The 23,913-nt window shown below is 33.8% G+C and overlaps 2 protein-coding genes across 2 annotated transcripts in view; both read right to left on the bottom strand.

Annotated features, from left to right (window-relative positions):
- The window catches only part of LOC136039525 (uncharacterized), a 109,082-nt gene that overhangs the window by 28,151 nt on the left and 57,018 nt on the right, over positions 1–23,913 (bottom strand). The gene's annotated exons all lie outside the window — the stretch shown is intronic.
- Positions 1,032–14,428, bottom strand: LOC136039524 (uncharacterized). Its single transcript, XM_065723328.1, has 2 exons — positions 14,281–14,428; positions 1,032–2,606 (listed from the first exon to the last, which is right to left on the bottom strand). The coding sequence occupies exon 2, from the start codon at positions 2,592–2,594 to the stop codon at positions 1,764–1,766; it is 831 nt and encodes a 276-aa protein (XP_065579400.1). The 5' UTR covers positions 2,595–2,606; positions 14,281–14,428; the 3' UTR covers positions 1,032–1,763.

The raw sequence follows: 23,913 nt of genomic DNA, 5'->3' as shown, positions 1-23,913 counted from the left end.
CGTTAAATGACGATGTTTTTTTATCTATTTTTTATTTATTTTTTTTTGACAAGCGAGTAGCAAATCTTATTTGTACTAGGAATGAGAATTGCTAAAGTCTGGGGTTAAAACATGTCCCTTAGTCTACTAGAAAGTATTAGATCAGATTCTTATATACAAAATTAATAATTAATATTTTATAAGGTGAGAATATAAAAAAATAGGTACATGTATATTATAGTGACCACACTGTTGTCCTTGATTAGTCGTAAAACCGGTTTCTCTGTGTGCACTCGTAGATAAAGCCGTCCTGGCCGAGTGGGTTGGTGCGCTGGATTCGGGATCCTTTGTCTGAGAGGACACGGGTTCGAATCCCAGTGTACCCAATTCTTCGGTTTGGGACGGGGGTCAGTGGTGTGACCCTGTAAGCTTAGCCAGAGTCGACCCAGCTCTAAATGGGTACCTGGAGAAATCTAGGGAAGGAAAACAGGAAGGGTGTGCGAAAGCACAGGATGGCTGGCCCCCAACCCCCCATTGCACTTCCTGGCTGAAGGGCCAAGAAACGGAGATCAGCACCGCTGGTAAGGACTGTAAAGTCTAATGCCGTATCCTTTACCTTTACCTTACTCGTAGATAATTAGCTTATAAAATACACTAAAATGTGATTAAATATAATACTTTAGTAACAAAATTATGGGAACTACAATAGAGAATTATGGAAAGCAGGCGACCCAGAACGCATTATACTAAATACCTAACTCAACCAAAACAACTCCATATATTAAACATATAATCAAAATATACCTGCATAGTAGTTTATCTCGCTCAGGCTAAGCTAATCATCTTCGTGTGCACACAAAGAAACTGGTTTTACAATAGATCAAGAACAACAATGTGCTTGCTATAATACACAAGTACCAAAAAATATTATAGAAAATTATAAAATGTTTAAAATTCTGTCAATTTTGTGAAATGTGGCAGTGTCAATTTATCGACTCAAGACTTTAGGCTACCCCACTATAATGATCCTGTCTAAGAAACTGAAGTACAAATTGAATAAGTTTCGCTTTATTAAAAGAAAGAAGAAAAGTAGAAACAAGAAAAAGCCAGACTGAAAGCACGCACGCATTAATTTGAAAGGCTTTTTTTGTTGCCAAGAAAGCAACACAAAAAAAAACTATTGAAAAAATGATAAAACTTTATCACAGCTTCGGGACACACACTCTAATGTATATTCATATCTAGGATATAAGAAAGTAGAATGTAAAATTAAGATCAAAGCAAAGAAAAAAAAAGAGAGTACTATCCTATATTTTTTTAATAAAAATGTACTCTATTTCCATCGATTGTTTTTATGACGTAAATTTTCGAGCCAATCCCATCATTGCTTTGGCGTAAAATTTTTTCATCATCAATTTTTAGTTTATCATGGATAGTAGCTACTAATCCTAAATCAGCTTCAGATGGCAATTTTTACATTTAGAAACTAATTTAAAAGTAAGCTTTTCCACTTTCGGCTATAGCTAGGTGAGGTTTGCTCTTTACTAGAGTGTAGCTACTGCTAGAGCCATAATATCAGAAAGGGTAGCAGAATAGCTTGCCCTTTTTACCCGTTGATATATTTGGATGTTGTTACTATGTCAAGTTTTGAGACAGAGCCAATATGAAGTAAATTATTAGCAAGTTGAGTAATGTGTTGTTTTGAGCGACAGCATTAGTTTTTTTAAGTAATCTCCTTTTTTCTCTGTGACCAAAGTATGAGTATGGATAAAGATGAATAAAGTTTATTTTAAGCTCATTAGAGGCTCATCAATTGAACTGAAAAATAAGGCTCTTGCCATTGCCGTTGATTTAGATCTTGTAGCAGCAAACTGCTCACGTTTGTCACTGGTCCCAAAATTATTGAAGTCATAAGCAGACACTGTTTGACTTTCTGTCAAAATACTTGCTTGATCAATGGTTTGATCAACTGAAGATAAGTCATCCTCCGTACGTTCAGTTTCTGTTTCTTCCACTATTTTTTCTAGTCCATTCAGATCTTGCTGCGAAGCTGCCAATGACGGCTGTACTGGAGATAGGTTTTGCTCAAACATAGGATTTGTCACTGTCATTGGATTTCTTGGGCTTCGAGGGGGGCGTAGACTCTGTGCCTCAATATCTCTGGAGAAGCGATAATCAGATCTTGTGCGACTTAGTTTATTGGAAACGTAGGAGTTCAATTCCTCTTCTTCTTTGATACTTACTATTCTGTTTAATATTGTTAAAACGGCTCCGACAAATACAAGAAAGCATCCAGTTCCCAAGAGTTCTTCCCAATCTTTTGTCACGTACCCCGGCATCAAACTTGACACTATTAGCATAATCCCAAGGAGTATAAAAACGACTCCTACATGGAACATAGTTACTGTCCCCATGGCTTTACTCGTAAAGTCATCTTCATTGGAAACATTTTGTAATCTATCGCTTTGAATGCTTCCTCTTGGGGATCTTAAAGATAAATGAGATCCTGATATGTCACTAGACATTCCACTGAGTCGGCGAGCCTTTGCTCTTCTCTGTTCTTCGCGGCGGTTCCGCTGGCGACGCACCGCCAAGGCGGATTGCACCGCCTGCATTCTGGCCGCTATCTGAAAGGAAAAGAAAATGTTAAAATAACATTTTGTGTCGTTTTTGAAAAATACATATCTGATATTTTATCTGAGAATTATTTATTGTACTTATTTATTTGTTATATTGTTTATTTATTAATTAATGTTTATTTATTAACTAATTATTAGTTAAAATAAATTATTCATTATTTTATTTACATAATTGTTATTTATTTATTGTTAGAGTATTCTAATAGTTTGAAACTACTGACCCTTACAGCTACTTTAAAAAACGTTGCGGGGATCAATAATAACCTTCAGCTCTGGAACCACTACGCAAAGTTGAACATACAAATATGAATACAAAAATGTTAATAATTCATATAATGTTATATTACTAAACATTTTTAAATATTATTATGAACAGATAGTGATTTAAATATTAGTTTATTATGCATGAAAAAGGACCCACATTAGTAGATTACAAATTTTAAAATTTCATTGAGGCATTACTTAAAAAAAATTAAACACTATTTTGGTAATATTATAACCTTGCCACTTAAACTACCACTAAGGGATTCTACTTCTACTACTGTACAGGGTAGCCACATTATTATATTAAAGACTATCTCCTTAAAAATTTTATTGGCGCTTTGTTTAAAAAAAACATTAAATACTATTTTCGTATTTTTATGATCATGCTACTTCTAATGCCGCTGAGGGAGGCTATTTCTACTACCGTACAGGGTGGCCACCTGAGGCCAACTTGTGCAAGCTTATTCTCTACGCCATTATATTGAGAGGCTTACTGCTTACTCCTATTTGTGTAATTCCAGCTTCGTTTAAATGTTTTTTTCAGGATTTTTCCTGCCCTCCACTTGAGGACATCCTCCCTTTTGGTTAAACTTAGATAGATTTATAAAAAGCACAGTCTTTTAATAATAATAATAATAATAATAATAATAATAATGTATTTGTAACCCACTGTACAATTTAAGATAGTGGAGTATGAAAATACCACCCTCTTAGCCTTCATTCTGAAAAAATGACCTAACTATCGAAGTATCATTTCTTTTTTTACCTTAATCGTAATCGTTTTGATTCTTTTATCCTTTAATTTATCTCTCAAGTGCATTCTTGAATTAATTTTTCCTTAAATGTATTCTTAAACTGGATTTAATTTATTCTTGAATTTTATTTCTTTTCAAATCTTAATCCTGTCTTAACCTTTTTCGCTGTAACCTTAATAGTGGGCTTGAAATATTTCTCTGTAGTAATATTTCTCTTAATGTTTCTCTAAATATTTCTCTGCAGCTTTTTTTCTTATGACCAGATTTTTGGAATTTTTCTATTTTTGGAAAATTTCTATTTGGTAAATATTTCTCTGCAGTAATATTTCTATGCAGTTTTTTTTTCTTATGACCAAATTTATGGACCAAGGTAACAAAAAGCCTAGAGCCTGATTTGCGTTAGAGCCCTTGGTTCTTGGTTTTATTTGGTTCTTATGACCAAATTTATGGACCGAGGCAGCAAAAAGCCTAGAGCCTGACTTGCCTTAGAGCCCACCCTAAAGAGGTTTAGGTACATTCTCCCTAAGGTTGTTTCTATTCTGTTTTATTTTTATAGGGGATAATATCCCTAGGGAGACCATTCTAAATGGGAATGCAGTGTCTTACAAAGCTGTTGAGTTCTCTGTGCGGCTTTTCCCATCTGGAGCTCATCCGAGCGCGTCGTGTTTTTGCACCTTTGATGTGTAATGTTGCATGACGGTAACATTTTGACCACAGCATAAATATATATGCAAATATATGTATATTCGTATATATATTTATGCTGTGATTTTAACATTTAGCTGATCGAGTCCTCAAAGTGTTACAAGACATGCTGACAATTGTCAACAAAAACCTCCTCGTGCATAATTTAGAAAAATTAGCATAATTGTATATGTGTGTAGATAAATTTCAAATATATATGTAAATAATTTAATGAGCCAAGTCTATATTATCAGGCATGAATAAGTTTTTTTATGTGAATTTTATGAAGTTTTCAAGTTATCTATGACAAAAAAAAATATGCCAGATTAGATGTTTCTTTCGAAGTTTCATTTTCTTTATTTTATTTTTTTCATTTTATCTCTATTTTGTCTTGATCGCTTGAGAACATTTTTTAAGTCATCAAATAAATGATAGAGCCGTTACTATGAAAGTCCAAAATCTGGTTAATGTCGACATTCACCAATGAAAGTCCGAAATTCCTTTTTCTCTACCTGGATTCAATTAACTTTTCGAATCAGCCTTTTCTGTCTTACCCAATCTTTGATGGTAAAATTTAAGATTATGTTAAGTTGGGTTAGTTTAAATTAGGTTATAGAATTAAGAAATGGGTTAAAAACCTAACCTAATTTAACCTGTCATCATCAAACCTTGCATAAAACTGAAAAAGTTGACTTGCAACGCTAACAGAGTCCAAGGAGAAGTAAAGGTATTTCGAACTCTATGATGATAGTAAAATTTAAAGTTAGGTTACGTTTCATTATGTTAAGTTAAAGATTAGGATAGGCAAGGTTAAATTTGGTTCTAAATATCAGAAATGGGTTATAACCCTAAGCTAACCCAACTTCACCTAACCAAACCCAATCTCTTCTAACCTAACCTGTTATCATAAAACCTTGCATTAAATTGAAAAAAATAACTGGCAACGTTGACTAAATCCAAGGAGAAAAAAGCTATTTCGGACATACACTGGATAATGTTGACATTCACTAATTTTGAAAATTCACGGTAACAGAGCCATACTTTATTTAGTCACAACTTAAAATGACAAAAATAAAATACGTCCTAAAAGACAAAGGTAATCAATAGAAAGACAGCTTTTGCCCCATGTTCCCTTCATAGGTCAGTCCATGCTTGAAAAACTCGATTAGCTTTTATATTTCTTTTGGATTTTTTTTCAAATTAGGAAGTTTTTAAGACAGGCCCGTGTTTTGTAAATTTTGCCACGTTGAGCATTAAAATAGACGAGCTGAATTAATTTGCTAAATATGGTAATGCTTTTTGTTCCTAAGAATTTGAATTAGAAAAACCTGAGGATAACTAAACCTTCAAAAGACAGCCACACCTTGTTAAGATGTTTGGTGTCATTTTTCTAGTTAATTGACTTATTTTTACCCTACATTCCTTTTTGTTAATTCGGCACCTGTTTAGTACAAAAATAAACTGCATATCTACATATGGAGATCTTTCTCAGTAAAAATGAAAGACCGATTTCAGAAATTTGAAAAGCATTCATAGTTGCAAATGTTTCCACCTAACCGATGTCCTTTGCCTTTTAAGTGACTACAGGAGACGACTACGCTAAAAATTTATTGCATAAGAAATATACTTTTTAGGCTCAAAAATCTGACTCAAAAAAATAATCGAACCAGTGGATTATGCAATTGAGTACTTGCAATTGTCATATATTTGGAGAGCCATTTAGATAAGTTAATCTTTTGTTAAAAAGACACTCAAGCCTTGGAAACTTTCAGAGAGCTTTCAGTTTAATCACACATGCCAGCCAAAATATTCATAGCGCTGCCACATGGTCTTTCTCACTTGAAAATTTTTTACATCTTCTAAAAAGAGCATAAATTGTCGAAAGACTAAATGTATTATACCACAATATTTAAACAGATGTAGCGTTTTGGTTAAAGCCACTCTCTCCCCCTAAATATGATAAATTACAAAAAATAATGACTTTTCAGTCACTACACGGTTTATTCAGTGGCCTTATTAAAAGTTTCAAAAATGAACATTTACTAAATAAATAAAAAAAAACTAATTTTTTTAGCTGAAAGTAAGGAGCGACATTAAAACTTAAATCGAACAGAAATTACTCCGTATATAAAATGGGTTGTCCCCTCCGCAATCCCTCGCTCTTTACGCTAAAGCTTTTAATTGTTTTAAAAAGTAGAATTGTGGCAAACAGTCAAACTTTAGTGTAAAGAGCGAGGGATTGTGGAGGGGACAACCCATTTTATATACGGAGTAATTTCTGTTCGTTTTTAGTTTTAATGTCGCTCCTTACTTTCAGCTAAAAAATTAGTTTTTTTTTATTTAATTTCTGAACGTTTTTGAATTAATGTATGTTTGGTTTTGGCTCTCTGCACATCAAACAGTTCGTGGTAACGAACTGTAGTAAGGAGCGACCCGGCTCAATAGTAAACGAAACTCTAAAAAACGGAATTTTGATGCTAAAATATACATCAAAAGAATCAAATTTTCATACTGATTTAAAATATATAAGTTTCATCAAATTTAGTCTTTGTCATCAAAAGTTACGAGCCTGAAAAAATTTGCCTTATTTTAGAAAATAGGGGAACACACCCCCTAAAAGTCACATAATCTTAATGAAAATCACACCATCGCATCTGGCGTATCAGAGAACCCAATAGCAAAGTTTTCAAGCTCCTATCTACAAAAATGTGGAATTTTGAATTTTTTGCCAGAAGACAAATCACGGGTGCGTGTTTATTTGTTTTTTTGTTTTTTTTTCCAGGGGTCACCGTATCGACCAACTGGTCCTAGAATGTCGAAAGAGGGCTCATTTTAATGGAAATGAAAAGTTCTAGTGCCCTTTTTAAGTGACCAAAAAATTGGCGGGCATCTAGGCCCCCTCCCACGCTCATTTTTTCTCCAAAGTCAACAGATCAAAATTTTGAGATAGCCGTTTTGTTCTGCATAGTCAAAAACCATAATAACTATGTCTTTGGGAATGACTTACTCCCCCACAGTCCCTGGGGGAGGGGCCGCAAGTTACAAACTTCGAACAGTGTTTACATCTAATAATGGTTATTGGGAAGTGTACAGTCGTTTCCAGGGGATTTTTTGGTTGTGGGGGTGGGTTTGAGGGGAGGGGGCTATGTGGGAGGATCTTTCCTTGGAGAAATATGTCATGGGGGAACAGAAATTCAATGAAAAGGGCGCAGGATTTTCTAAAATTACTATAAAAGAAAACAATGAAAAAATAAAGATGGAAAAGTTTTTTAAATTGAAAGTAAAGAGTAGCATTGAAACTTAGAACGAACAGAGATTATTACGCGTATGAGGGGTTCTAAAAATACTTTAGCATAAAGAGCGAGGTATTTAGGAGGAGATAAATACATCGCTCTTTATGCTATAGTATTTCTAGTAATTTCAATTATCTATTCTACGACCTTTCTGATTCAGGGGTCATTCTTAAAGAACTGGGACAAAACTTACGATTTAGTGTAAAGAACGAGGTATTAACGAGGGTACAAGCCCCCTCATATACATAATAAAAATTAAAGAATATAAAAGTTTGTTACGTAAGTCAATTCTTAAGTTACGTATATTTTTTACTAATAAAAAAATTCGTTAAAAATTAAAATTTATAGTTGCCTTTTTATGTAACCGAAAAATTGTATGGCAACTAGGCCTCCTTCTCCATACCTTATTTCTCAAAATCGTCTGATCAAAACTAAGAGGAAGCCATTTAGCCAAAAAAGGAATTAATATGCAAATTTCATTTTAATAATTTATGTGTGGAGAGCCAAAATCAAACATGCATGAATTCAAAAACGCTCAGAAATTACATAAGAAAAACTAGTTTTTTTAACTGAAAGTAAGGAGCGACATTAAAACTTAAAACGAACAGAAATTACTCCATATATGAAATGGGTTGTCCCCTCCGCAATCCCTCGCTCTTTACGCTAAAGTTTGACTCTTTGCCACAATTCTGCTTTTTAAAACAATTCAAAGCTTTAGCGTAAAGAGCCAGGGATTGCGGAGGGGACAACCCATTTCATATATGGAGTAATTTCTGTTCGTTTTAAGTTTTAATGTCGCTCCTTACTTTCAGTTAAAAAAACTAGTTTTTTTATGTAATAAATTATTAAAATGAAATTTGTATATTAATTCTTTTTTTGGCTAAATGGCTTTCTCTTAGTTTTGATCAGACGATTTTGAGAAATAAGGGATGGAGATGGAGGCCTAGTTGCCCTCCAATTTTTCGGTTGCTTAAAAAGGCAACTAGAACTTTTAATTTTTAACGAACGTTTTTATTAGTAAAAAATATATGTAACTTATAAATTAGCAACTTACGTAAAAAACTTTCATAATCTTATATTTTTATTATGTATACAAGGGGGTTTGTATCCTCGTTAATACCTCGCTCTTTACACTAAATCTTAAGTTTTGTCCCAATTCTTTAAGAATGACCCCTGAATCAGAAAGGCCGTAGAATAAATAGCTGAAATTACTAAAAATACTTTAGCATAAAAAGCGAGGTATTTATCTCCTCCTAAATACCTCGCTCTTTATGCTAAAGTATTTTTAGAACCCCTCATATGCGTAATAATCTCTGTTCGTTTTAAGTTTCAATGTTACTCCTTCCTTTCATTTGAAAAAAACGTTTTCATGTTTATTTTTCATTGTTTTCTTATAGTAATGCTAGAAAATCATGCGCCCTTTTCCTTGAGTTTTTCTTCCCTCATGACAGATTCCTCCAAGAAAAGATCCTCCAACATAGCCCCTCCCCTCAGCCCCACCCCCCAAACAAAATAAAATCCCCCTGAAAACGTCTGTACACTTCCAAAATAACCATTACTATATGTAAACACTGGTCAAAGTTTGTAACTTGCAGCCCCTCCCCCAGGGATTGTGGGGGAGTAAATCATCCCCAAATACATATTTATCATGGTTTTCGACTATGCTGAACAAAACAGCTATCTCAAAATTTTGATCTGTTGACTTTGGAGAAAAAATGAGCGTGGGAGGGGCCTAGATGCCCGCCAATTTTTTTGGTCACTTAAAAAGGGCACTAGAACTTTTCATTTCCATTAAAATGAGCCCTCTTGCGACATTCTAGGACCAGTTGGTCGATACGATGACCCCTGAAAAAAACAACAAAAAAACAAATAAACACGCACCCGTGATTTGTCTTCTGGCAAAAAATACAAAATTCCACATTTTTATAGATAGGAGCTTGAAACTTCTACAGTAGGGTTCTCTGATACGTTGAATCTGATAGTGTGATTTTCGTTAAGATTCTATGACTTTTAGGGGGTGTTTCCCACTATTTTCTTAAATAAGGCAAATTTTCTCAGGCTCGTAACTTTTGATGGGTAAGACTAAACTTGATAAAAAAACTTATATATTTAAAATCAGCATTAAAATGCGATTCCTTTGGTGTAGCTATTGATATCAAAATTCAATTTTTTAGAGTTTTGGTTACTATTGAGCCGGGTCGCTCCTTACTACAGTTCGTTACCACGAACTGTTTGATAAATATTTTCAGGTAGCCACGTGTGTGCTTTTTCATTATTTTATCATATTTTTGGTTGTTTGTTTTGAGCAACTTGTCTAATAATAAAACTATTCCCTCGAACTATTTGCTAAGAAAAGAAAGGTTAAAAGAAACGCTCTTTTTTAAAAATCATTTTATTGGAAACCCTTAACTCTTTTTCGGTTTGAATTGGACTTTTGCGTGTTTCTATTTTGTTAATGAAATAACAAATAGTACACGAAATAATGTATAAATGTTTCCAAGCTTCATTACTAAACTTTGAAATTAATTTAGGTTAATGTCATGCCCGATGGAAATTTAGAAGATATAAATGAGATTCAATAAAAAATAAATAAAGAAAAATGTTTCAAATAATAGTAACTATTAGATTAATAGTTTTAATAGTTTAATAGTTCAGTTAATAGTTTTAAAGATTAAATAAATGAATATGCTTTGGTTAAAAGTATTAATAGTTGGATATTATTAGTGATTATACTTGCAGTAAAGAACTTTTCTGAACGGCAATTATCATAATAAGATCAAAATCATATGTTTTGACTCACGAAAGTTGTTGCATCTTGCTAATACACCTTTCTGTGCTCGAGTTTTTACGCAGATTAAAATTTTTTTTTTACAAAATTTGCCTGGTTTAGATTCTTTTTAAGCTTTGTAATTGCTTTTAAAGTAAAATGAAAAAAAAAAAAATAATAAATGTGTGGTTTGTAGCGGTAAATCCCAACTCAGTCTGGTGGTTTGAATCTGGAACCTGGATGGATTATGGTTAATTTATGATATTATTTTATGTTGATGTAGTTATAGCATACAGTTTATTTAATTGTCTGCCATTTGGCCTCGAGCCCTCTCTCTGCCAAATTGGCTTTTTATATTGAAATTATGTAGTAGTAATAAACAGAACTTGAACTTGAACTTGAACTTGCTTAAAAAAGTTCACTGATATAATTTTGTATACTAAAGTAAAAAATTTTCAGTTTCCGTTGATTTATAAAAAATATTTTTTTTAATTTTTTGTATCTCAGACAAAAGAACTTTAGAAATCATGAAAAAATATGAGTTGTAAGGGTTCTGGTCACATTTAGATATCTAGAGTAAGAGGTTCTATTAGAACCACCTATTTTATTCTCTTTTTGTAACGCAGAAGCTGGAGAAGAAAAAGAAGAAATACATTGGTCCTGACATATTTTGTTCAAAGGCAATCATTCGTAGTATATATTTATTTTGAACTAAAGTTGAAATCGAATAGTGGAATTAATTAATTACTTTTGTAAACTTAGTTTGCTCGAGTTTTTAGGTTTAAACAGGATTGTAAAATCTTAAAAAAGTTGATCTTAGGAGTTTAGGAAATATAGGAAGTTAGGAAAATTGTTGTTTTATTAGGTCCCTTCAAGAATTTTTTTTTTAGCACCCTTAATTGTTTTAGGAGCTATTTTATGGAATCATTTAGTTCAATTTTGAGAAATAAACTAAAGAACAATTATGAACAAACCATAGGCGATAGATAAGATCTATTACGACTTTTAAAGTCTATGTCTAAAACTGAACTATACAGTTTAGCTAAATCATTAAAAAAGTTCTTTTTTCTTTTTTTTAATTTTTATTATATAAATTTCTGTACAAAACATGAGGAAAAGATATTCGTAAAGAAGAAAAATGATGATATTTATAGCCAATAAGAAATTAGCACTCTTTTTCACTTTCACTTTCTGATTTTTTCCTCTTTACGAATATCTTTTTCTCATCTCGTTATGCTTAGCCAGTTGGGTTTAAAAAAGTATTAAACAACACATACTCTATGAAAATAATCTTGGCGACGGAAAAATTATGATTGAATATTTATATTGTAATTATTTTAAATAAAATATAGTTATTGTATAAAATACACTATTAATAAAATAATTATGCAATATAAATATTTTAAATTATATATATAACTATGTAAAATACAAAAATAGTGCGTATTTTAATTATTGCATGAAAAAATATTTTTTTTTCTGGTATGGTTAGGGTTAAAGCTATCAAAATTAAAAAAAAAACCCTCAAAGGTGAAAACCAGAAAACCAGTATTTTATGCAAGAACTGACGAATAATTTTTAGTTTTGGGATTTTTTGAAAACATACTGAACCAAAACAAAGCATGACTTTTTTGAAAACAAAACTTTTTTAAAAACAAAACCTGCTTTATGAAAATAATCTTGGTAATGGATAAAATTACATTTATGAATCTAGAGTGCTAAGTCTGATTTTAATTTATCAAAATATTTATATTGTAATTATTTTAAATAAAAGATAGTCATTATATAAGAGCCATTATTTATAATATAATTGTACAATATGAAGATTTTAAATTATATATGCGATTCAGTAAAATAAAAAAATAGAGCATATTTTATTATTGCACTAAAATATATTTTATTTTCGTTTCCTAGTATGGTTGGGGTTAAAGCTATCCAAATTAAAAAAAAAAAAAAAAATGCCCTCACAAGTGAAAACCAGAAAACTAGCATTTTATGCAAGAACTGACCAATAATTTTCAGATTTTTGAATTATTTGTATTTGAAACTTAATAATTAACGTTTAGTTCTTAATTTCACTTGTAAATTCTTGGAGTTTTTGAGCCTAAATATGGGCCATAAAAGCTAGAAGCTTCCATACATTATGCAAAAAAGTGCCAAAATCGCAACACAAAAATATTAAATGACCCCAAGATCACTTTAATGGATAAATTAACAAATTAATAAATTACTAGAAACTGGAAACATGGGAGTATTAGAGTAGTTGATTGAGGGTGTCTACAAATAATTTTTGACTGTGTTATAGGTGCTATTTGTGATATTTCGGGTGGTCTCTATTCCCTGATGTTGCCTACTAATATTTTATTTAGTACTTTCTTTGAAATTCAAAAATCAACTTATAAAAGCTTATTGATTAGTATTAAAGTTTACTAGATGAGCTTTAAACAATAAACTCTATATTAAATAAGCTTGAAAAAACGAACATTAAATAAAAGTCAACTAAAATTTATATTAGTAAAAAATTATGAAAGTTTGATTCAATATTTATGAATGAAAAATAGCATCTTTCTACTTTTAATCAACTATTTCAGCATCCGAATTAGTTAAGAATAGGCCAAAAAATATTTTTTGTTTCCTCAGTAGTTTTCTTACTTTTTTCCATTTTTTGCACATATTATTGTGCTGATAAATATCAATCAATTTTACTGTTCAATCTATTTCCTTTACGATTATTTACGAATTTTTTTATGCCGTTACATTAAATGGTTTAGCGCCACGACCACCACTTATCAAACCAATCCATATGTCCCAGAGCATAACCTTTGACAGATCATAATCGATTTTAACTACATGACTGGGGCTCTAGCCTAGAGATGGTCCACAAAAGCTATAAATAACCAGAAAAGTTCAAATAGACATAAAATAATGCAAACTTTGCTACACAAAAATATCACACATTCCCCAAAATCGCTTCAATATTTAAAATACTAAAAGGTTCCAAAATGGGACTTTCAGGGTAGTTGATCGAAGGCGTCTATAAATAATATTTGAAAATATTATAAAGATATTACGGGTGATATCTATTCTCAGAAATTTTCCAATTATATTCTATAGCGTGTTCTTTGACAATACAAAATCAATTTTTTAAAGCTTATTGCTTATTATTATAGCTTATTAAATGAACTTGTTCTTCGGTACGGCTTTTAATACCAAATTCAAATTATTAAGCTCATGGGTAACATTTATAATATTTGCCACAAAAGTGTCTATAACTAATATTTCTGGAGGCCTAGCAGAATCATAACTGAAACTCGTTATTAATACCAGCTTATTCTGGTAGCCGTGATCAATTATCAAATAACTTTTTGTCAATATTAACGATTATTTTCGTTCATCTATTGAATATTTGCCACTGGGACCTTTTTGCCTTTAAGACACTGTACTAGCAAATAGACTGCATTCCGTCTATACCGCCAGAACCTAGTATTTACACAGAATAAATTTGATCTAAGGATACAGCAAGGATGGCAAGTTCAATAGCATGTTTAGACTTAACCTATCTGTTATACTTTCTGACCTAAAATCTACAAGGTTAGAATTAGATTTCAACGGTTTTCCACAGCATAAACTTAATTCGAACACATTAGAATTGCAAACATAGCATTTACATCCAACAGAGAACCAAGGGGCAAAGATTGGAAGAAAACTGACTTTGGAAAATATATTAACGATATTCTGCATCTTCGTCTATTTCTCATTTTCCAAAACTGAAAAAACCTCTGTTTTGGGATTTTTTTGGACAACTTGAAAAATAAAGATAATTGATTTGGCAGAGGGCATCTGTTTAACTCTACTTTATCGCAGGGTAGTCACGAACAAGAAAAAAAATGTTTACTTACCTTGACAGTTGATTATCCAACTCCTATAAAATTGTATAATAATATGACTATAGCCAGGGCACCATAAGTCAATAGTCGGAGTCACTTCCATAAGAAGCAGAAAGCTTGCATCAGATCAATCGAGGTCCCTAGGTGCATTTGTTATTATGATCATGCGCTCTGTTCTGGGAGAATTTCTAATCGTGGGGATTTCTGAGACATGGGAAATATCACATATGTACTCTTTAAACATTGGAAGATATTACGAAAGTTAGGCTAATGGGCTGGGGTTAGAAATGTGGGATCTAATAACTCAATTGGTTGCTTCATAGGTCAACATTTTGGCAAAGTGCTTGAAAATAATCACGCAAAGAAGGTGTAACAATAGTGTCTTTAACACAAAATAAATTCTAGGAATTCAATCAATCTATTAAATTTGGATAATAATTGTTTAGCTTTGTCATTATGAACAAACCTTACTGCATATTAATAAGAAGACATTGATTATTTACCTGAGACTAAAAACATCTTAATATTCATATGCAGTGCAAAAGCGCTGCCTAAGTAAAGAGCGTGTTATTTTTCTGTTTGTTTTTTTTTACCAAGGCACTTCGCATAGAGGGGGCTGCCATAGAAACTTCAAAACGATCTAAAATTGAAAGTTTTAGTCCCCTTTTTAAGATTCAAAAGGGATTGAAAGGCAATCATCCCCCCACGCCCATCATTTTCCCAAACTCATCCCATCAAAATTTTAAGATAGTCATTTACTTCAGTATAGTTGAAAGAGTCAGGTAACAATGTCTTTGAGGATGTCAAATCCCCTACAGCCTAGAGGGCAAGGGCTTTGAGTAACGCAATTTGTCTCTTGTTTACATGTAGCATATATTATTGAGAGAGGTGGACAAGCTTGACCTTTACTTTCAAAAAAAGACAAAGGGAATTCATGCGAGCCTCTCAGAGAGGCTAACATGTTGAGGAGAGTTTTGAACTAAATCAAAGCACGTTAAATGCATACAGGTAGTCAAAAAGGGGTAGCTCAGGAATGACTGAGTATATTAATTTGGAAGTTTCAGGAAATAACAAGGGAGATGATCAACTGACCAAAAAGGAATCTTTTTATACTGCTACTACTACTACTACTACTGCTACTACTACCACTACTACTACTACCACTACTACTACTACTACTACTACTACTACTACTACTACTACTACTACTACTACTACTACTACAGCTGCTACTACTGCTACTACTACAACTACCACAACTACCATTACTACATCTACTACTACTACTAAAATTAAAACTACTGCTTCTTTAGCGAGTACTACCAAGCCGGAGGATATTGAAATGAACATATGAGCAAATGCTGAGGGGAAAGCTGGAGTAAATAAAAATAATAATACAACATGCATACAGATTGTCAAAGGGTGTATTTAAACTTCCGGGGCAGCATGAGGCCAGATGTTCAGCTGAACGAAAGGCAACATGCACATGCTAATACTGCTTTTAACACTGCTGTTACTACTGTTACTACTACAACAAATACAAAAATACTACTGCTATTACTGCTATAACTAACATCATGATGCTAGTATTATTAAGGCTAAGCGTAAGAAGATAAAAATTGGACAGAATATTCAACGAAAAATTCAACTAAATCGAAACACACTATGTACATGCAGATTGTCAAAAGGGTGTATCTCAAGAATGGATTTGGGTATTAAATTGGAACTTTCAGAGAATGCTTAAAGGGAAAGATCAATTGGACTTAATGGCAATATGTGCATGCTACTACTAATACCGCTGCCGCTTTTCCTACTACTACCACTACTTTTACTGCTACTACTACTACTAATACTATTACTACTACTACTACTGCTACTACTATTTCTATTTCAAGGACTTGTAGGACTATGAGTATCAAGATTAAAAGGGCGCTAAATAGAGGTCGAAAGGGCGTATCAGCAATATTTTCAGAACGGCTTACCGTATCAAGATGAAACTTCCAGGTCTTTATGAGGAGAACGTTCGACTGACAAAAAGACAACATGTACAAGCTACTACTGCTATTATTGCTGCTGCTGCTAACACTAATACAACATTTTTCTGTTACTACTTGTCCTACTAGTGCCACTGTTACTATGATAATTGCACCGTTAAGGCTAAGCGTGTGAAGGTCAAATTTTGAGAGAATATTGACGGAAAATTTCAACTAAATCAAAACACACTCTTTGCATGCAGATTGTCAAAAGGGTGTATCTCAAAGTCGACTAGGGTATTACTTTGGAACTTTCAGGGACTGCTTAAGCGGAAGATCAATTGACAAAAAGGCAATATGTGCACGCTACTGCTAATGTTACTACCACTGTTACTTTTACTACTACTACTACTACTACTACTACTACTACTACTACTACTACTATTACTACTGCTACTACTACTACAACTACTACTACTACTGCTGCTATTGCTACTACTACTACTACTTCAATTACTGGTACTATTGCTACTACTACTACTTTTACTACTACTACTACTGCTACTACTGCTACTGCTACTACTACTAATCCAACTACTGCTTCTATTGCAACTACTTGTAAGGCTAATAGTATTAAGATGAAAATTGCAGGAAATGCTGAAGGGGAAGTGGACCTAAATTAAAACTATGAATATACAGGATATCAAAAGGGCATGTTGGCAATGTCATAGCGACGGCTAATTGTATGAGGTTGAAACTTCTAGGGTTCGATAAGAGGGATATTCAACTGACCAAAATGCATATGTTAATACTGCTGCGGCTATTGATACTAGTGCTATTAATGCTATTACTACTAGTCATAGAACTGGTACTACTAGTTCTACTAGTAATACAATTGTGACTACTTTTACAACTGTGCCCAAGGGTATGAAGGTGAAATTTTCAGGAAATATAGAGGTAGAAGTTGAGCTGAATTACAACAAACCGTCTGTATATAGGTTCTCAAAAGGATGTATCAGCAATATCAATATATTATGAAGGGTTTGGTGTGTGAAGAATAAGCTTACAGGGCTTGCTGTAGGGGATGTTGAACTAATCAAAAGACAATATTTGCATCATAATAACAATACTTCTACTACTACTAATACTACCACTACTACTTCTACTGCTTCTAGTGCTACCGCTACTTCTATTACTGCTGCTACTACTACTACTCCTACTAAAGCCAAGGCTAGTACTATTCATTCTACTGCTTGTTAATCCTACTTAACTAATTTTACTAGTACTACTATTACTGCTTTTAAAGCGAAATGAGGCAGAAAATTTCGGGGAGTATTGAAATAGTGCAAAACTAAAGGAAAACACTCTATTCGCATACAGGTTGTCAAATGACGTATCAGCAAGGAGTTAGGGACTGTTTTGATATTTAAGTGTAAAATTTCTAAGCGTGCCAAGGGGGGGAGGGGGGTGTTAGAGAAAACCAAAGGATCTATGTGTATACTATTGCTAATGTTACTGCTACTACTACAACTCTTGCTACTACGCATGCTGAGGGTATTAAAGTGAAGTTTTCAATGAATGTGTAGGCGGACGTGGAATTAAACCAGAAGGAATTATGAGCTCGTAGTTTTTCAGATGGGTGCAACTGCGATATCTCAGGAACGGCTTATATTATTAAATAAGACCTTTCAGAGTATGTTGTGGGGGATATTGACCTAATCAGGAGGCATTAGTGCCTATTATTAATGCAACTACTACGGTTGCTAATAACGCTAAGGGCGCTGGTGAAACTTTTAGGGGAAGTTTTGGGGGAGTTCCAATTAAACGAACAAACCATATTTATGCAGGTTGTCGAAAGGGCGTATAAGCAACATAATAGGCAGTGCAGCACAATATCATAAGTGAAATTTTGAGAGAATATAGAGGAGAAATTTGAACTAGTCAAACAACGCTATTTGCATGCAGATTGTTGAAAAAAAGTATCTCAGGATTGAATAAGAGCATTAATTTGGAACTCTCAGGGAAAGCTAAAAGGGGAAGATCAATTGACCCAAAGGCGATACTTGCACGCTACTACTACTGCTACTACTTTTACTATTACTGCTACTACTACTTCTACTACAATTACTGCTACTACTACTAGTACTATTACTACTACAACTGGTGTTACTGCTACTACTACAAATGCTACTACTACTACTATTACTACTACCATTTTCACTACTACCACTGTAAAAACTTCTTCTGTAGCGAATACTAAAAGGCTGAGGATATTGAAGTGAACTTGAGGAAATGCTGAGGAGAAAGTTGAACTAATACAGATTGACAAAAGGAAGTATCCGTAATATCCTTGGAGCGACTCATCATAACAAGCTGAAAATTCCGAGGCGTTATGAGGAGAATGTTCTAACCGGTCACAAGGCCAACTTAATAGTGCTATTATTCCCATTAATACTGCCGTTACAGCTACTACTATTAATACTACTACTACTGCTACTACTACTACTACTACTACTTCTACTACTACTACTACTACTACTACTACTACTACTACTACTACTACTACTACTACTACTACTACTACTACTACTACTACTACTACTAATAATAATAATACAACAGTACTAATGCTACAACTAATACTACTGCTACTGCCCCTTATTACTCCCACTACTGCTTGGATACTAGTAATCTAGTAATACTATGGGTATGAAAGTGAAAATTTGAGAGACTATAGAGGGGAAGATTCGATCTAATTCAAAACACATTAGGTGTATGCAAATTGTCAAAATGGCGTTACCAGGAAATGCATCAGGGTACAAGTTGGAACTTTCAATGAATACTTAAACCAAAAGATCAATTGACCAAAAGTCAATGCCTGTAAGCCGCTAGTACTGCTACTACTACAGCTAGCACTAAAACTACTGCTTCTTGGGGAAATGTTGAGAGGAAAATTGAACTAAATCAGAAAACAGTATGCGCATACATATTGTCAAAAGGGCGTATCAGCAATATGTTTGGAAAACAAAATTGATTGGATTGGAAATTCAAAGTTCTAGTGCCTTTTTTAAGATTCAAAAGTGATTCGAGGGTAGCCAGTCCCCCTCCCACGCCCACCAATTCCTTAAACACATCCAATCAAATTTTGTTGATCGACATTCTATTTAGCATAGTTTAAAGGCCAGTAATTATGTCTTTTAAGATGTGACCCCCACAGCCCTCATAATCTCTTTTAATCTTGCCCTTACCTTGCCTCATAACCTAAAAGCCCTTACAATCTTGGTTATGATCTTTTTTTATTTTCGATATTATTAGAAATAGTGACATTAAGCTTGAAATAAGGAATTTTTTACCAAAGTAAAGAATTTCCAATGCTTGAATTAAAAACACTATTTTGTTTTGATTGAAAGTTTTAGTCCCCTTTTTAAGATTCGAAAGGGACTGAAAGGCAATCATCCCCCCACGCCCATCATTTTCCCAAACTCATCCAATCAAAATTTTAAGATAGTCATTTACTTCAGTATAGTTGAGAGAGTCTGGTAACAATGTCTTTGAGGATATCAAAGCCCCTACAGCCTAGAGGGCAAGGGCTTTGAGCAACGCAATTTGTCTCTTGTTTACATGTAGCATATGTTATTGAGAGAGGTGGACAAGTTTGACCTATACTTTCAAAAAAAGACAAAGGGAATTCATGCGAGCCTCTCAGAGAGGCTAACATGTTGAGGAGAGTTTTGAACTAAATCAAAGCACGTTAAATGCATACAGGTAGTCAAAAAGGGGTAGCTCAGGAATGACTGAGTATATTAATTTGGAAGTTTCAGGAAATAACAAGGGAGATGATCAACTGACCAAAAAGGAATCTTTTTATACTGCTACTACTACTACTACTACCACTACTACTACTACTACTACTACTACTACTACTACTACTACTACTACTACTACTACTACTACTACTACTACTACTACTACTACTACTACTACTACTACTACTACTACAGCTGCTACTACTGCTACTACTACAACTACCACAACTACCATTACTACATCTACTACTACTACTAAAATTAAAACTACTGCTTCTTTAGCGAATACTACCAAGCCGGAGGATATTGAAATGAACATATGAGCAAATGCTGAGGGGAAAGCTGGAGTAAATAAAAATAATAATACAACATGCATACAGATTGTCAAAGGGTGTATTTAAACTTCCGGGGCAGCATGAGGCCAGATGTTCAGCTGAACGAAAGGCAACATGCACATGCTAATACTGCTTTTAACACTGCTGTTACTACTGTTACTACTACAACAAATACAAAAATACTACTGCTATTACTGCTATAACTAACATCATGATGCTAGTATTATTAAGGCTAAGCGTAAGAAGATAAAAATTGGACAGAATATTCAACGAAAAATTCAACTAAATCGAAACACACTATGTACATGCAGATTGTCAAAAGGGTTTATCTCAAGAATGGATTTGGGTATTAAATTGGAACTTTCAGAGAATGCTTAAAGGGAAAGATCAATTGGACTTAATGGCAATATGTGCATGCTACTACTAATACCGCTGTCGCTTTTCCTACTACTACCACTACTTTTACTGCTACTACTACTACTAATACTATTACTACTACTACTACTGCTACTACTATTTCTATTTCAAGGACTTGTAGGACTATGAGTATCAAGATGAAAAGGGCGCTAAATAGAGGTCGAAAGGGCGTATCAGCAATATTTTCAGAACGGCTTACCGTATCAAGATGAAACTTCCAGGTCTTTATGAGGAGAACGTTCGACTGACAAAAAGACAACATGTACAAGCTACTACTGCAATTATTGCTGCTGCTGCTAACACTAATACAACATTTTTCTGTTACTACTTGTCCTACTAGTGCCACTGTTACTATGATAATTGCACCGTTAAGGCTAAGCGTGTGAAGGTCAAATTTTGAGAGAATATTGACGGAAAATTTCAACTAAATCAAAACACACTCTTTGCATGCAGATTGTCAAAAGGGTGTATCTCAAAGTCGACTAGGGTATTACTTTGGAACTTTCAGGGACTGCTTAAGCGGAAGATCAATTGACAAAAAGGCAATATGTGCACGCTACTGCTAATGTTACTACCACTGTTACTTTTACTACTACTACTACTACTACTACTACTATTACTACTGCTACTACTACTACAACTACTACTACTACTGCTGCTATTGCTACTACTACTACTACTTCAATTACTGGTACTATTGATACTACTACTACTTTTACTACTACTACTACTGCTACTACTGCTACTGCTACTACTACTAATCCAACTACTGCTTCTATTGCAACTACTTGTAAGGCTAATAGTATTAAGATGAAAATTGCAGGAAATGCTGAAGGGGAAGTGGACCTAAATTAAAACTATGAATATGCAGGATATCAAAAGGGCATGTTGGCAATGTCATAGCGACGGCTAATTGTATGAGGTTGAAACTTCTAGGGTTTGATAAGAGGGATATTCAACTGACCAAAATGCATATGTTAATACTGCTGCGGCTATTGATACTAGTGCTATTAATGCTATTACTACTAGTCATAGAACTGGTACTACTAGTTCTACTAGTAATACAATTGTGACTACTTTTACAACTGTGCCCAAGGGTATGAAGGTGAAATTTTCAGGAAATATAGAGGTAGAAGTTGAGCTGAATTACAACAAACCGTCTGTATATAGGTTCTCAAAAGGATGTATCAGCAATATCAATATATTATGAAGGGTTTGGTGTGTGAAGAATAAGCTTACAGGGCTTGCTGTAGGGGATGTTGAACTAATCAAAAGACAATATTTGCATCATAATAACAATACTTCTACTACTACTAATACTACCACTACTACTTCTACTGCTTCTAGTGCTACCGCTACTTCTATTACTGCTGCTACTACTACTACTCCTACTAAAGCCAAGGCTAGTACTATTCATTCTACTGCTTATTAATGCTACTTAACTAATTTTACTGGTACTACTATTACTGCTTTTAAAGCGAAATGAGGCGGAAATTTCGGGGAGTATTGAAATAGTGCAAAACTAGAGGAAAACACTCTATACGCATACAGGTTGTCAAATGACGTATCAGCAAGGAGTTAAGGACTGTTTTGATATTTAAGTTTAAAATTTCAAAGTGTGCCGGGGGGAGGGGAGTGTTAGAGAAAACCAAAGGTTCTATGTGTATACTATTGCTAATGTTACTGCTACTACTACAACTCTTGCTACTACGCATGCTGAGGGTATTAAAGTGAAGTTTTCAATGAATGTGTAGGCGGACGTGGAATTAAACCAGAACGAATGATGAGCATGTAGTTTTTCAGATGGGTGCAACTGCAATATCTCAGGAACGGCTTATATTATTAAGTAAGACCTTTCGGAGTATGTTGTGGGGCATATTGAACTAACCAGGAGGCATTATGTGCATATTATTAATGCAACTACTACGGTTGCTAATAACGCTAAGGGCGCTGGTGAAACTTTTAGGGAACGTTTTGGGGGAGTTCCAATTAAACGAACAAACCATATTCATGCAGGTTGTCGAAAGGGCGTATAAGCAATATCATAGGCAGTGCAGCGCAATATCATAAGTGAAATTTTGAGAGAATATAGAGGAGAAATTTGAACTAGTCAAACAACGCTATTTGCATGCAGATTGTTGAAAAAAAGTATCTCAGGATTGAATAAGAGCATTAATTTGGAACTCTCAGGGAAAGCTAAAAGGGGAAGATCAATTGACCCAAAGGCGATACTTGCACGCTACTACTACTGCTACTACTTTTACTATTACTGCTACTACTACTTCTACTACAATTACTGCTACTACTACTAGTACTACTACTACTACAACTGGTGTTACTGCTACTACTACAAATGCTACTACTACTACTATTACTACTACCACTTTCACTACTACCACTGCAAAAACTGCTTCTGTAGCGAATACTAAAAGGCTGAGGATATTGAAGTGAACTTGAGGAAATGCTGAGGAGAAAGTTGAACTAATACAGATTGACAAAAGGAAGTATCCGTAATATCCTTGGAGCGACTCATCATAACAAGCTGAAAATTCCGAGGCGTTATGAGGAGAATGTTCTAACCGGTCACAAGGCCAACTTAATAGTGCTACTATTCCCATTAATACTGCCGTTACAGCTACTACTATTAATACTACTCCTACTGCTACTACTACTACTACTACTACTACTACTACTACTACTACTACTACTACTACTACTACTACTACTACTACTACTACTACTACTACTACTACTACTACTACTACTACTACTACTAATAATAATAATAATAATAATGATAATAATACAACAGTACTAATGCTACAACTAATACTACTGCTAATGCCCCTTATTACTCCCACTACTGCTTGGATACTAGTAATCTAGTAATACTATGGGTATGAAAGTGAAAATTTGAGAGACTATAGAGAGGAAGATTCGATCTAATTCAAAACACATTAGGTGTATGCAAATTGTCAAAATGGCGTTACCAGGAAATGCATCAGGGTACAAGTTGGAACTTTCAATGAATACTTAAACGAAAAGATCAATTGACCAAAAGTTAATGCTTGTAAGCCACTAGTACTGCTGCTACTACAGCTAGCACTAAAACTA

The sequence above is a fragment of the Artemia franciscana genome, chromosome 19 (genome assembly GCF_032884065.1).
Source record: "Artemia franciscana chromosome 19, ASM3288406v1, whole genome shotgun sequence".
Taxonomy (NCBI): Eukaryota; Metazoa; Arthropoda; class Branchiopoda; order Anostraca; family Artemiidae; genus Artemia; species Artemia franciscana.
Note: the sequence above shows the minus strand (reverse complement) of the source record. Positions and strands in the feature narration are given on the sequence as shown.

Bases quoted from the DNA above. Each gene is read 5' to 3' on its own strand.
- LOC136039524 (XM_065723328.1), bottom strand. From the start codon at position 2,594: ATGCAGGCGGTGCAATCCGCCTTGGCGGTGCGTCGCCAGCGGAACCGC.